Consider the following 16,246-nt stretch of genomic DNA (forward strand, 5'->3'; position numbering starts at 1 on the left):
GTAGATACATATCCTAAAACATCTTGACATGAGGATATGGAAACAGCTGGCGAGAAGTTAAGAGTGGATTATTTCATGCCTTTTTATTTATTATTATTATTATTATTATTTTAGTAAGAGGAGGGGAGGCAGAGACAGACTTCTACATGCGCCCAGCCAGGATCCACCCAGCAAGCCCACTAGGGAGGGGGTGATGCTCTGCCCACCTGTGGCCCTTGCTCCATTGTGCCAAAGCCATTTTTTAGCGCCTGAGGCAGAGGCCATGGAGCCATCCATACCGCCCAGGGCCAACTTGCTCTAGTAGAGCCATGGCTGGAGGAGGAGAGGAGAAGAGAAAGAGAGAGAGAGAGAAGCAAGAGGGGAAGGAGTGGAGAAGCAAATGGGCACTTCTCTTGTGTGCAGTGATGGGGAATCGAACTCATGCCTTTTTGATTTCCCATTATTTATGGCATTAGATTGCACCTGGCCTATACTTAATAATTGTTGACTGACTATGTTGTTGTTAAGGCCTAACTTGGTTATAAGTTTTGTCCTAAATGCAGGCCTCTTTCAACTTCAGCTTTTTATGACTTTAGATATATTCGGAATTATTACAGTGTATCTTAGAATACTGATGGCAGTTAGCAATATTCTTCTCAAAATGCCTGATATTTTAGAAATGATTTATATACTCAAAAGAAGATCATTTATATTAATATTTGGAGCTCTTTAAAAATATTTTTTTAAGATAATGTTTTATTATACAAAATTCTTTTTATTTTTTATTTTTTCTTCTTTTCCAAGTGAGAGAAGGGAAGACAGAGAGACAGACTCCTGGATGTGCCCCAACTAGGATCCACCTGGCAACCCCCATCTGGGGCTGATTCTTTGCCCATCTGGGGCCGTGCTCACAACGAAGCTATTCTTAGTGCCTTCACAGAGCCATCCTTAGCACCAAGGGCCAATGGGCTCGAATCAATTGAGTCATGGCTGTGGAAGGGAGAGAAAAGGGAGTAGGGGTGGAGAAGCAGATGGTCACTTTCCTGTGTGCTCTGACTGGGAGTTGAACCCAGGACATCCACATGCTGGGCTGACACTCTACTACTGAGCCAACTGACCAGGGCCCAAAATTATTTCAGTAAAACTTTTAATAAACATGAATGATCCCTTAAACTTCAAATAAAAACTGTTTTATGCAGTAGAGTATCCATGTAGGTCCTGTGTATATACACATAAATGACTATTGCACAAAAACATTGTATTTATTAGATTCCTCCATTCCCCAGTAGATTTTAATAGGTGAGTTCTTCCTGCTTTAGAGGATAAAGACAGATGCATATTAAATAGGAATTTAACTAGAGAGTGAGCATACATACTTATGCTGAAAGCAAAGTAACATCATAGAGATAATGCATGTCATGTGAATGGAAAAAATCAGACTGAGTGTGGAAGAGGAGATAACTTGCACTACAGTGGTCAAGGAAGGCTCATGGTTTGAACTTAGATTTAAAGATGGAGACGATAAATGTGGGTAAAGACAGGCAAAGAGAATATGAACTTTTCCAATGAAAGGACTGGGTCGGTAGCTTGACATTTATTCCCAGTGTTGGCTACATAGTAGGGGCTCAGGGAAGGTTTCTGTGTTTGTTCATTCATTATCGTGTATATAGCTAATGTCAATTCTAAAAAAGGCCACTTTTTTTTTTTACCTTTTAAGATTTCTGAAAAGTTAATAAGTGAGGACATTTTGTAGTTATTCGGCAGTACTGTTATCTTCATGGTGTGTAAAATCAGTCTTAGATTTGATGAAATAAAATATGGCCTCCTCTGTTAATATAAAAGATGATGCTAGAATTCATTGTTGAAGGGTTTTTCTTTTTTTTTTTTTTTTTTTTGTATTTTTCTGAAGTGAGAAGCTGGGAAGCAGAGAGACAGACTCCCGCATGCGCCTGACGGGGTTCCGCCCAGCATGTCCACCAGGGGTAAATGCTCTGCCCATCTGGGCCGTTGCTCCATTGCAGCCAGAGCCATTATAGTGCCAGAGGCAGAGGCCATGGAGCCATTCTCAGCACCCGGGCCAACTTTGCTCCAATGGAGCCTTGGCTGTGGGAGGAGAAGAGAGAGAAAGGAGAGGGGGAAGAGTGGAGAAGCAGATGTGTGCTTCTCCTGTGTGCCCTGGCTGGAACTCGAACCCCAGACTTCCACACGCTGAGCCAGCACTCTACTGCTGAGCCAACCAGCCAAGGTCAAAGGTATTTTTCTTATTAAGGTGGATTATTTTTGTATTTTACTTTTATATTTATGTGAGTCAAATTTTGAAGATATTCTTATGTCACATAATTTGCTATATTTATACACTGTCTTTTTAATTACATGCTGTTAAAGATTTTTTTAAATTGCATCGTTAGCCATTTGTATGAACTATTCAGAATTTTTGCTTAGTTCCCTCACTATTTATAAATAAGATAACTGATATCCAGAAAGACAGTGACTGGCCTGGGGTAGCATAGGTGGGAGGAGCAGATTCAGAACGAGTAACAAGCAGGTTCCAGTCTGTTAATTTTTAGTTTTTGTGGAGATCTGCTCGAATAACATTGGAATTTGGTCATTTGAACTTCCTGATTATTTGGTTTCTGAATAATAATGTATATTTTGCATATTTTGCCATTTGAAGAATGATTGTATCTAATAATCTAATAGAAGTTTTCTTAAGTTGTAATTGCTTGGGCTATATTCCTTCTTAATAAAGCCTTGGTTTGAAACTGTAGGGCATCTAGGAAAAATATGATTGTTTTAGTATGTTGAATTCCAGTAGTTCATTTGCCAAATGCTGTGATGTGATATGTTGGGGGATTTTTGTTTCCATGAGGCCTTGTCTTTTGCTGATGATGTGAATGAAATATTTTTCTTTTACTTGCCCACTCTGTTATTGCATATAGAAGTATTGAATAACGATGTCCAGAAAAACTATGTTTTACTCTTGATTGAGTCTGTAAAGAGTAGTTTTATTTAAATGATAGCATGTTTATCTCTAGTTGCAGATACTGTACATCAAAAACAGATACTTAGTTTCATTTTAATTTTCGGAAGTGTGAAAAATAGAGATTCATCACAAATCTTTGTTTCCCAAGTGAGAAAATTCAGGTTAACATGAAAACTGTATAGTCATATGGTGCATGCTCTTATAATGTGGTCTTAAAATTATACCTGTATTAATGACTGAAAATTGGTTAGTGCTCTTCATAGCTTTGCGTCTTGCAGTGGAGGGCTCTTGGATGTATGACAGTGTAAACAACAGTGCTGTCTAATAGGCTTTGCTGCAGATGGGATGTTCTGTGTCCACTCGTCTGAGCTTGTTCTTAAGCCTTTGAGCTTAAGCTATTGTCTTAAGCTATTGAGTACTTGAAATGTGGCTAGTGTGACTGAGGACTGCGTTTTAAATTTTATTTTTAATTAAATTTAAATAAATATAGTGTTAATTGGTGAAGCAGAATAAAATGAGTCTTTCTCACCCAGTGGTCTCTTTCCATGAGGGCACGGGTAATTCAGGCTCATTTTTAAACTTCCCATCTGGCAATAAGTAGCCTTCTTTTATTATTTTCAGTATGTTTGATTTTTGCTTATTATATGATGAAGCAGCTTTTTCTATCCCAGGTTTCCTCGTCATCTCTGCCCTTAATTTTTTAGTTCATCTATGCATTTTATTTCTCGTTCTTTATATTTTGTGTGCACTGTCAAAGTGGTAGAGTTCTGGCCATATTTTTTTCATATTGGAGTGTGTCTGTGTGTTTTCCCCTCTATTTTCTGTCACGCATACCCATCCTTCCTTGCTCAGCAAATCAAAGTGATTGATTTTTTTATTTTCTTACAGGGAATTATGAAACCTGTGATACTGAGGAGATTTATTTATTATCTTACCTGGGGCAGCTGTTGTGTTATCAGGGAGCCAGGTGTTAATCTAATGATTATAATAAGGTTTGCTGCTGCAAACCTGAGTTACCCATGTATTAACCCTGGGCAGTGAAGCTTCTTCCTTTGAAGCCTGCCTTGAGAAGGTTGGATTGAGGTTCTTTTTATTCCTTGAGAATTCTCTTGAATTCTAAAAATTGTATTTTCAGCATCTGATTTGTACTCTGGAAAAGACTGACCTCTTCTGAGATTTTTGTTTAGCATGGGCTGATGAAATAAGTCAATTCATTTAGTGAACGTATATTTACTAAACACTTCTTATGTGCTAGTCATTGCCCTGGGTGCTACAGCAAGGAGCAAGCCTGGCTAGGTTTAAGTTTTTGTTGGATTTATTGTCTAGTTAGGAAAATAGACTTTAAGATGGAAACAAACAGGATGTTAGACAGTAATGTGTTTACAAGAAAGGAAAGCAGCAGGATAATTTGATAGAGTGACTAGACTTATTAGTGATGCGTAGTACTTTAGATTTAGCAATTAGGGAAGAGAAGGTGACATTTGACATCCAAACATCAATACAAGATCTTGTATTGATCATTCTGATGTGGCAATCCAAGGAACCTTCCCCTGGAAACTTCTAAAGTTCTACCTCTTTGAATCTGCCAAAAATTTTTATGGAAAGCACATTGCTTGGGTGAATTCTTGATGGGCACTTTTTAGGGTATTTTAGGGCAGTGGTCCCCAACCTTTTTTGGGCCACGGACCAGTTTAATGTCAGAAAATATTTTCACAGACCGGCCTTTAGGGTGGGACGGATAAATGTATCACGTGACCGAGACAAGCATCAAGAGTGAGTCTTAGACGGATGTAACAGAGGGAATCTGGTCATTTTTTAAAAATAAAATATCGTTCAGACTTAAATATAAATAAAATGGAAATAATGTAAGTTATTTATTCTTTCTCTGTGGACCGGTACCAAATGGCCCATGAACCGATACCGGTCCATGGCCCAGGGGTTGGGGACCACTGTTTTAGGGTATTTTTAGGGTATTTTCTTAGGGTATTTTCCCCTTTTGTCCTTCTTTTCTGGCACGCTCATTTAAAAGGAATAAATATATCTTTTCTCCCTTGGTCAGTCCCAAAATGTCTGCCATTTTCAAAGCAAATATATTGCTTGATTCAACTAGACTTTTAAGGGCAAACTCTGTAACAGGCTCTCAACCTGGAATTGTACAGGCTTGGTTCCACTTATTAATCTGACTTATGCCTTAATATGTTTTTTTGTACAATATTTAGCTCTTTATGTAACTGTGTGTGTGTGTGTGTGTGTGTGTGTGTATGTTTCTCTGAAGTGAGAAGTGGGGAGGTAAAGGGACAGACTCTCTCATGTACCTGACCAGGATCTACCCAACATGCCCACTGGGGAGTGATGCTCTGCCCATCTGGAGTGTTGCTCTGCTGCAACTGGAGCCATTCTAGCGCCTGAGGCAAACACCATGGAGCCATCCTCAGCGCCCGGGCCAACTTTGCTCCAATGGAGCCTTGGCTCGGGAGGAGAAGAGAGAGAGAGAGAGGAAGGAGGGGGGAAGAGTGGAGAAGCAGATGGGTGCTTCTCCTGTGTGCCCTGGCCGGGAATAGAACCCGGGACTTCCACATGCTGGGCTGACGCTCTACCACTGAGCAAACAGGCCAGGGTTAGCTCTTTTTGTTTTGCAGATATTTGTGATAGAGATTCAATGCACTACACTTTTATAAGTAGGTTTGTTACTATCATGAGGCAACTTAGTGCTTTTATTTCTTTTCATACATGGGTCAAAATAGGATATAGCAGCAGGAATTAAGCGGGCCTGCCAGATTGTTTTTGACCACAGGTGTCCATTCCTGCCCACTGTAAATATTCTGGCTGCATGTCTCATCGACATCCTTATAGCAGAGACTTCATCAGATTCTGGAATGACCTGCTCAACTTAGAGTAAACTATAATGATCTTAAAAGATGATAAAAAGTCATTTTATAAAGGTCAGTAGTCATTTTAAAGGTCAGTAGTCATTTCTGATTTTTTTTTAATAAACTTGGTAAGATAGGAATAGATGGCTACTTTATTAATCTTATTAAAAATTCAATAATTAGAAAATCAAAATGCATCATTCTGCTTACCATTTGAAAAGATTCTAATAAAGATTTGGACATCACAATTGCTAGACATTTGACATTCTGGAAATCTCAACCAGTGATGAAAAGTGAAAACTGTGATGTTCTAATACTGAAAAGGAGGAGTACTTATATTTTTAAAATGTGGTAATTTAGTGAATACACAAAAAACTCAGGTAACTCAGTTGATTAGAGTGTTGTCCTAGTACACTGAGGGTGCAGGTTTAATTCCCAGACAGGCCACATACAAGAATTAACCAGCGAATGCATTAATAAGTGGAACAACAAGTTGTTTGGTTCTCCTCCTTCCTCCCTTCAAATCAATAAAATAAATAAATAAACAACAGTTCTCTATAAAGAATCAATTTATAATAGCAGTAAAAAATATTAAATAACTAGTAATTTATAAAAGCAAATTAGATAAAAATGGCTTTGAATAAGCCTAAAGCCTATGTAGGACCTGTAAGAAGACAATTATAATAAAATGTGATTTAAAAAATTTTTTTTTTATTTTTTAAGATTTTTTTAAAAATTGATTTTAGAGTGAGAGGGAATGGGAGAGAAGGAAACATTCATTTTGTAGTTCTACTAGGTTGTGCATTAATTATTTGGTTCCCATGTGTACCTTGACCAGGGATCAAAACTGCACACAGCCTTTGTGTTTCGGGAGAATGCTCTAACTAACTGAGCTAACTGGCTAGGGCCTAAATGTGATTTTAATCAATAGTAACAACATAACAACATTAGTATTAACAAATTGGTTTTAAAGTTTAATGAAATAAATGTGCAAATAGCTAGAAAAATTCCAAGGGGAAAAATATTGATGTGAAGTGGATAGGAAAACTAGTCTTTATTCCCGAATATTAAACCATACTATGGCCTGACCAGGCGGTAGCACATTGGGTAGAGCATCGGACTGTGATGCAGAGGACCCAGGTTCGAAACCCCGAGGTTGCTAGCTTGAGCACAGGGTTGCTGGCTTGAGCAAGGGGTCATTCAGTCTGCTGTAGGCCCCTCCTTCATCAAGGTGCATATGAGAAAGCAATCAATGAACAACTAAAAAGCAACAGTGAAGAATTAATGCTTCTCATCTCTCTACCTTCCTATCTGTCTGTCCCTATCTGTCCCTCTCTCTCGTCTCTCTCTGTAACAAAAAAACAACACCCAGAACATATTATGAAAGGCACAGTTAGTAAAATAGTTTAGTACTGACACTGAAGTAGATTAGTAGAACCAAATGGAGATTTCAACAAAACACCCAAATGTATAAATACATTTAGTGTATGTTAAAATTTGTTTTTCAAATCAGTAGGGAAAAACATGAATTATTCTTCAAGATGCAGGGATAACTGGCTAGTAATTTGGATAAAAATAAATTCTCTACCTTGATTTTCTGTAAGAATAAAATCCACAAATTTACCAATATATAATTACAAATATTAAAAATGAAACTAGAAAAATGATGGAAACATCACTCAATTAAAAAATTTTGCCCTGGCCATGTAGCTCAGTTGGTAGCATTGCCCCAATATGCCAAAGTTGCAGGTTTGATTCCCGGTCAAGTCACATACAAGAATCAACCAATGAGTGCATAAATAAGTGGAACAGCAGATTGTTTCTCTCTCCAAAAGCAGTAAAATAAATAAAAATTAATTTGTTTAAGGGAAGCTCTTGTGACTTACACAAGTCTCAAAATCTAAAAAAAAAAAAAAAAAATCACTATGTTTGACTACATAAAAATGAAAATACCAGTGTAATAGCTGCAGGAGCTAAAAATAGCTTGGTACTCGAATATGAGCCCCAGATGGGGGGTTGCTGGGTGGATTCTGGTCAAGGTGCGTACGGGAGTCTGCCTCATTATCTCCCTTCCCTTCACCTAAAAAAGAAAGAAAAGAAAAAGAAAATACCAAAGTTTATTAAACAACAGAGGCTAAAAAATATGCTGGTAGGTAAGAGAGTGGGTGTTTGCTAAATACTTAATAAAGGGCAAAAGTTCTTAAAAACGTAGGGTTCTCTTATAAATTAATAAAATGATAAAGACAAATGTGTAAAATATATAGACAGTCCATAAATACATAAATATAGCCCGGAAACATGTAAGGATGTTTAGTTTTCCTGATTAATGAAGAAATTCATATTAAAGCAAGATACGATTTGGACCTATTAAACTGGCAAAGATTTGCTTATTGGTGATGGCAAGGGTGTCGGAAAATCTCATGTATATTGTTTGTAGAAGTGTGAATTGATGTAACCTTTCGAAAGGAAGGAAATTTAGCATTATTTGTCAAAATTAAAAATGTTCTTGTCTCTGTGATCATGGTATCTCCCTCCCATGGTAAGTATAAAAATGCTTTAATTAATGTCTTTGAATCTAGCAGTTACACTTAGAGTAATTTATTTTATCACAGTGGTTACTCAAAGATATGTGAAAGAATGTTCATTGTTTGTCATAGTAAAGATTTGAAAAAGGCAGATAAATGTTTTATGAGGTGACAGGTGTACTAAATTATGGTACGGTGAAACACTGTGGTTGAATAATACTGTTATTTAGTATTTGAGAATTATGTTGTCTTTGTGTCCTAAGTGTTAATGGCATGTGGTCTGCTCTCCTATCCAGTTCAGACGGTAAAAGATCTAAAAGCACTTCTTTCAGAGACTTTGCTACCCTCTGTCACCACAAACCTGACTACCCAGCAGGCGTTATCCCAGTCCAAAAGTAATGAAAGTTTTTCCTCTCGATCTTACTGTAATTTGGGTGGGGGATAGGGCAAATTTCATTTCTGTGCTTCTGCATTTGTAAGATCACTGGCCATAAGAGGTGCCACTCCCTGAAACCCTGGACCAGAATCAGTGTGAGATGCCTGTCACAATTGTCCTTTCAAATAGCCTCAAAGCAGTCCCTTGACATTATAGACATTATATCAATAGTTTTCCAGCCTTACATTCAACAGGGCTAAGAACTTTTTTTTTTTTTTTTTTTCTGAAGTGAGAAGCGGAGAGGCAGAGAGACAGACTCCCACATGCACCCGACCGGGATCCATCCAGTAAACCCACTAGGGGGCAATACTCTGCCCATTACATGTCCAGTCTAACAACTGAACTTCCTTCTCTATTCTTATACATCTCTGGACCACTTTTTAATCATGGTTTTGTCAAGAAAAGGCTCTCCATGTTTAATATGATAAAATAATAAGTGGTTGTCCCCTTCCTAAAAGTATAGAAAAATTCTGATATATAAAACACAATCATGTCTTGCAGTCATACAGAGGTAAGTCTGCAGTGAGTTGGTTGAGAGCCTTAGTGTGGCTCTTTATAATTACTGTAATCCTGGATCATAAAATAGCATCTCTTATAGGCAAGTTGTATTTTAACTCTGGTTAAGTGATTTTTTTGAAAAACCTTTTTTGAATCCCTATAGGGGAAATTATTACTCATAATGCATTCATCTGCAGTGTACTATATTATTTAGGTTTTCCTTTCTACATTTCCCTTTTCCAAACTAACTCCTAACATGTCATTAATAAGATATGTGTACTTTTAAGCCTTAAGTTAAAACTTCTGGAAGTTAATTGTGATCTTTTGGCAAAGGTCAAGAATAGATTGAAAGTTCTGTTTTTTAATTTAAAGCCTTAGGCCAATTTTATTCTTAGATTTGTCTTCAACCTCATCTCTACTTCAATGTCTAGTTTCTATAGCAACTGAGATATGGTGAGGTGCTGGGTCAGAAAAGAGAAATCTTTTGATGTTAAGATATTTGGTTTTTCACCTAGAGAGGAAAGATAACAGGAGTCACCCTCACAGCTGTTTCTGGGCTGATGCCTATTCTGTTTCCAGAAGTTCTGTATTTTTTTCTGAAGAGACCAGATATTAATCTCTTTTTTCATGTAGCCTCAGAAAAGATTGCTGCATCTCTGTTCAGCAACTTGATCACAGTCAGTTTAATTGATTAAGCAAGTCAAGGCAGCTAAGAGAGAGAACTTTTCTTCTGTGGAGAAACTAGTGACAATGGAATTTTTTTTTTTCAAATGGAAATTATGTGAATTGTCTCTTTTCTTAACTTGGATATCTTAACAATAACATTCTTTTTTGTTGGTCTCCTGTTCAAGTGTGATTGGTAAGATCTCAAATGATAATTTTGTCTATATTCTTAGTCTGTCTGGATTAGGGTATAGACACTAGACCTATTGCATCAGTTAGGTGGGGAGGTGTTGGAGGCAGGAAAGTGCTTTCAGTGACTACAGAGGATAACATCAAGGAGATGGTACAAGTGCTGAATGTTGTGTCTTTAGAAATGTGTACAGTACTTTAAATGGAAACTAATTCCCATTTTTTAAAAAGTTGCTGAAGCTTGGGAAAACTTAATGCTTTTTTATATTATAGGAACTACCTTCAGTTGAAGAACTCACTATTATTCTGCCTGAAGATATTGAATTAAAGCCTCTTGGGATGGTTTCAAGTATTATTGAACAATTAGGTATGTAAATAATTTATTAATAAAAATGATTACATATATCCAACCAATGCACTAATATTGAATCAAAGACTTCATGACTATTGAGTTTTGAATTTTACTTATATAAATAATCCATAAATACATTTTTTTTATAAAAATTTAAAGTTTACTTTTACTGATGTTTCTCCATAGTTTTTTTTGATGTGTGATATTTGTTTTCTATTGCTGTTAAATTACTGCAAATTTAGTGATTTAAAATAATACAAACTTAATTTTATGGTCTTTGGCCCCGAAGTCTGATGTAGGTCTTACTGAGTTAAAATCCAGGGGTCCATCAGGGCTAAATTTTGTTGTGGAGGCTTTAGAGGAGAATCCATTTCCTTCCCCCTTTCAGCGTTAGAGGATACCTGCACTCCCTGGCTCATGGCCCCCTTTTATCTTCATAGCCAACAATGTGGCTTCTCTCAGAATGCAGCCTGGAAGGGTTCTCTTCTTTTAAGGACTCCTTAGATTGGGCCTTCATGTCTAATCTAGGATAATCGCTCCATCTCAAGATTCTTAACCATAACCACATCTACAAGAAAAAAGTTTGTTTAAATGTAACATTTTCAGAGGTTTAGGGATTAGGGTGTGGGTATCTTTTTTTTGTGGGAAAGGCACTATTCTTCCTACCACCTTTGATTTGATTTTATAAATGTAAATTAGAAAAGTGTGTGATGTAATACTGATAATAATAGCATAGAATATGAATCTGTTGGATATAACTAGATAGTATAGATTTCCTTTTAGCTTTAAGAGGTGGTATCGAAAGGCCTTGAAGAAATTCATGTACCTTCCGTTGACTTTCATAGTGATATACACCTGAGAATGGAACTCAGCGTTACACTACTTTTTTGTTCATCCTATGGTAGTTAATAATATGCATGAATAACTCAAAACAGATAATACTTGATTTTATAGCATAAGTTGAGCATTTATCAGACTTGATGTATATAGGAAAAATACAGATCATTATGTTTATCCTCAATGAATAAAATGTAACTATATGATATACATGAAACAAAGCTTTTTAAAGACACTGTTTTTATTAACACATAATTAACTAACAAAATTCTCAAGCTGGTTGGAATAAAGATTGAATGAATAAAAATCAGCACATGCTACTCTGTTTTGAAGACCTAAAATACCTAACATTATTTGGACTGAATTACAAACAAGAAAATAAAGAGTGCACTAGGCACAAAGTATCTGTGAATTCAAATGAGAGCGCAGAAATGATGAAAAGGGAGGATTTGGTTCTGTGCTCTGTAGTTCTTACAGAAGTTATGTTGGCTTGTTTCCCTCCCTCCCTCCCTCCCTCCCTCCCTCCCTCCCTCCCTCCCTCCCTCCCTCCCTCCCTTCCTCCCTCTTTGTTTATAATCTGGAAAATATAAGAGCCTACTTAGATATTATCCATCTAAGTAGAAATGGATAGATTTCATGAAATTATGTATGTACTAGTACATTCTTTCAGAGTATTGATAGTTTTTGAATTTTTTTATCAGTGTATGGTATACACTCGAGTTTATTTATTCCCAACTGCCTGAAACTGTGTGCCACCTAAAATTATAATAAGAGAATGGGTCTTTTAGGCTGTGGGAACACAGTCACTATTTGTGTTACAGGAAGAACATTGGAACTAGGGATCTAGGTGCTAGTGATAACTGGGTATGGAATTATGATACTATAATCTTTAGTCCTATTTCTCAGTTTTCTTTCAAAAGAGGGTATTGGATTAGGTAATTTTTAATTTTCATATAATTTGACTCTTTGGGAAGGGCATTAGACAGGAGATAGGATTGAGAATAAATTCTCTTACTGTTTGTTGTCATCGTCTTTATTCCAGAAGCAGATCTAACTAAAAATATCTTGACTTATTGTTGTGTATATTCAGAATTTAAAAGCACTAGCTGCTGCCCACCATGCCCCCACCCCCTGTTACTATCTTGCCCCTGGCCTGGGGGCTCCCTATTCCCACATCATCTCATATGTAGGGTGGATGTGAGCTTCAGATGGCAAGGGCTGTGTGTGGACCCCTCCTGTCCACCTAGCAGTTGCCCCCTTCCTGCCGTAGGGAGCCAGGATGTGGATATTATACAAAGGTTTCTAAATCCTTTTTTTCTGTACACTGTTTTATTTAAGAGGGTGGAGTCACAGCTGGGAATCCCCAACAATGAAGTCTGTCAGTGTTGGGGAAAAAAAATTAGTTGAGATATAGTTGAAATTTTTTGAATGTATTTTAATATTCCGAACTAATATTTTTTTCTAAAGTGGAGATGGCATTATCGATATAATGTGACAAAGTATTCTTGCTTGTTGCTCTAATTTTCTAAGAACCTATTGTTTTTTTCTCCGGTTTGCTGTAGTAGATTGATTGTTTAACATTTATAAAAGGCACTTAGAAGAATTAGAATATGCTAGACTAATGGAATAATGCTTTTGCTTTTTGAGAAGAGAAGTGATAAAAATTACTATATACTCATATTCTTTATCTGTTCAGAGGAAGATGCTTTTATGAAGTAACTTTTTCATATAGCAGTAAATAATCAATGCTAAATAGAAAAGAATTTCTAGAGTGAGAAAAAAAACGTAATTTCTTCAAAAACAGGAGTTTTGTGGCTAAATTACACGTTTTTGGGTAAAAGTGCTTGAAAAAAATGTACACGGCTTGAACTTGACTTTTTAATGCATGGATGAAATTTTCTGTGAGACTTTATATACTTTTTCTTTCTTAGAATTGTAGTTTTTGTGTTAAATAAAAATATATGTAGAATCTACTTTCCTGTGCTATATGGTAATAAATAGAATATCCAGGACGAATAGTGAGACATATTATTTCACCTGAAATAGCATATTAAATTATGTTGGAATTAAAGCCTAAATTCTCATTTTAATTCTATATTATCTTCTGTTAAATCTTGAAATAAACTCTTTTGTTTCATTTTTCAGTAATAATTGAATCTATGACTGGCCTACCTCCAGTTAATGAGGATACTGTAATTTTTAAAAGCGACCGGCTGGCAGCAGGAAAGGTTTGTAAAAATCATTCAAATCCTACAGATTACTCTGTTGCTTTGTTTATTGGTGTTTTTCACCTTATCTGTCCTAAAAAGCGTTTATTAATTTTAGTAGGTGAGCAATCCAGAACTCTCAGATTATACATTCTAGTATACATTTTTTATTTTCTTTAATACTTTGTATATATATTAGTTTAATACTGCTCATTACTCTTTGCTGCTTAAGTCATTAAATAATACACATGTATAGAATTTTTCTTAATGCTTTGTAAGGTACTTAGCTAGGCAATGGCTCTCCGTATTGAGTAAGACACAGTTCCTTACTTGCCAGGTACTCAGAGTATAGGAGGCTACTCCATCATATAGTAGTTCTTAAAGTCTTTTGGTTTGTAGGTCCTGTTGAGAGGTGACTCAAAATTCTTTAGACTTTGATTTCCTTCAATGGAAAAATATTTTAGTGACAGCATCAAAGTTTCACTTATAAGCACATTCTGGGCAATTATGAATATGTATAATTAAGTACTCATCATAAGGTTGAGTTTCTTTTGATGTCTTAATAATGAAACCACCCTGCATGTCCATTCTTAATATGGGAGTCTATACATTTTACCCAGCAATTATGCAATTTTGACTAGTTAGTAGAGAACATAAAGCCTTCTCACAGATTAACCTGATCCCTACGGTCACGGCTTGAAGCCTAAGGTTGCTGGCTTGAGCCCTCCAGTCAAGGCATGTATGAGAAGCATTTACTATAAAAATTCAAGAGTGTAATAAAGCAGGGAGTTTCACAGCAGTTGGTTTAAAATGGTCTAAGCTATCTGGAAAATGATTTAGTAATCTATATCCAAAGGAATCATGCTTAGCTCCAATAATTCCATTCCTGACAAATCAGTTTTTAGGAACTCTGAAGTATAAAAATTTACATGTAAGTATACTTTGGCATCATTTATTATCTTGAACAAATTGGAAGCTGCCCGGTTATCCTATAATATAAAAAGAGTTAAATTGTACTAAACCTATAAAGTAATGTTATATAGCCACTGAAATTATACATGAAGAATACTTATAATATGGAAAAACTTAATGCACTTTAGGTTTTAAAAGTGAGCCATATACAAAAATTATAATCTCAAATTTTAGTGGTAGAAAAAAGACTGGCAAACTACAGTGACATTGGTGATGGCCATTTTTCTATGATATGCCTCTATTTATTCTCAGAAACATTTCTTAAAAATGTAAGTATTTATTTTGAGAATTTGAAAACTACTGTATAGGTTTTCTTTGTCATTCATAAAACACTTGCAGAAATAAAATGTGTCTGTGCTAAAATCAGTTCCTTTACATAAAAGTTAAAGGCTATATAACATCATCAATTTTGGAGAAATAAACAACTTGAAATTCAGATCTACTATTTTTTTAAATTAGAAAAAGTTTAATTTTATAAAGTGTCATCTGTGATGTACAAGCAGCAGACGTGGCCGAGTACCTGTTGAAGCAGAAGCTTATTTTTAAGTTTTTGTGTCATAAGATTCCAAATGACAAACAGCATTTTATTTTTCAAAAGTTATCACTTGTCATTCTTTTCTTCATATCTTATAGTTTAAATGAGCAATAAAAACAAAAATTTATAATTTCCATTTAGTTGATGCCACCCAAATCATTTGAATTTAGCAAAGACAAGTTTTTATACTTCTTTTAAATTCATAAAAGGGAAATCTGGAAAAAGCTAATGCATTTATAATCAAAATATGAAAACTTTGAGTATGCAAAGATAACTTAAATATACAGTTTTATTTCATTTCTCTGATATTAACATGACCTTTTATAACAATTGTCAGTGCTTTCTATTTTAAATACTAACTTTTTGAGTAATGACTCACAGGTTAAAAAGGACCTTTATGTTTCTTCTTTTTTACAGATATTTGAGATATTTGGACCTGTTGCACATCCATTTTACGTGTTACGGTTTAATTCTTCAGAGCACATTGAGAATAAAGGTATTAAAATAAAGGATACTATGTATTTTGCTCCATCAACAAAAGACTTCACCCAATATGTATTCACAGAAAAGTAAGTACTCACTCCGCCCCCATCCAGTAAGTGTGAGTTTGCTTACCTAATGTTCACATTTTAGCAATAATTCTCAGCAATGGTACTTTTAGGTGAGTTCTGTCTAAGGGTGCATTTATCTTCCTCATAACACCTCTGAAAGCTACAATTTATTTTCAGATTTTACAGCTAGAGATTATTTACATATTTTGCCCAAAATAACTTGCTCAACTAGTAGGAATACACACTTTGGCCATATAAACTTTCTGAATTCTAATTTATTGCATTTTTCATTATATACATTCTTTTATATACATGCTACTTCAATATTAGTATTACCATTTAAAAAATTCTTTTCCATTTTGAGTAAAACTTTTCATTGGTTAAATTCATAGGTTTTATACTATTTCATAGAACTTTGTAATACTCAAGAAAAGAAAGTAAGGGGACACTTCAGGTTGCTTATAAATTGTAAACTTATAGAAGATACAACTAAAATTTGTCCCTGAAAAGCTGTGTTTCAAGCATTGATAAACAAGCTTGCCTTAACTAATAAATCACGGTTCTCCCTTTTGTATATAAATATGCTGAATGATGTCTGTGGCATGTGGGTAGTAATATTTCTGCACACTTATGCCCCCATTGGTTAATT

At 35.5% G+C, this 16,246-nt stretch overlaps 1 protein-coding gene across 1 annotated transcript in view; it reads left to right on the forward strand.

The window, feature by feature from the left end:
• The window catches only part of NAF1 (nuclear assembly factor 1 ribonucleoprotein), a 32,067-nt gene that overhangs the window by 7,718 nt on the left and 8,103 nt on the right, over positions 1-16,246 (forward strand). The window contains exons 3-5 of the mRNA XM_066387167.1: positions 10,417-10,510; positions 13,478-13,560; positions 15,464-15,615. Of these exons, the coding sequence (XP_066243264.1) occupies positions 10,417-10,510; positions 13,478-13,560; positions 15,464-15,615 (329 nt within the window). The remainder of the gene's footprint in view (positions 1-10,416; positions 10,511-13,477; positions 13,561-15,463; positions 15,616-16,246) is intronic.

Source organism: Saccopteryx leptura, chromosome 1, assembly GCF_036850995.1.
Source record: "Saccopteryx leptura isolate mSacLep1 chromosome 1, mSacLep1_pri_phased_curated, whole genome shotgun sequence".
Taxonomy (NCBI): domain Eukaryota; kingdom Metazoa; phylum Chordata; class Mammalia; order Chiroptera; family Emballonuridae; genus Saccopteryx; species Saccopteryx leptura.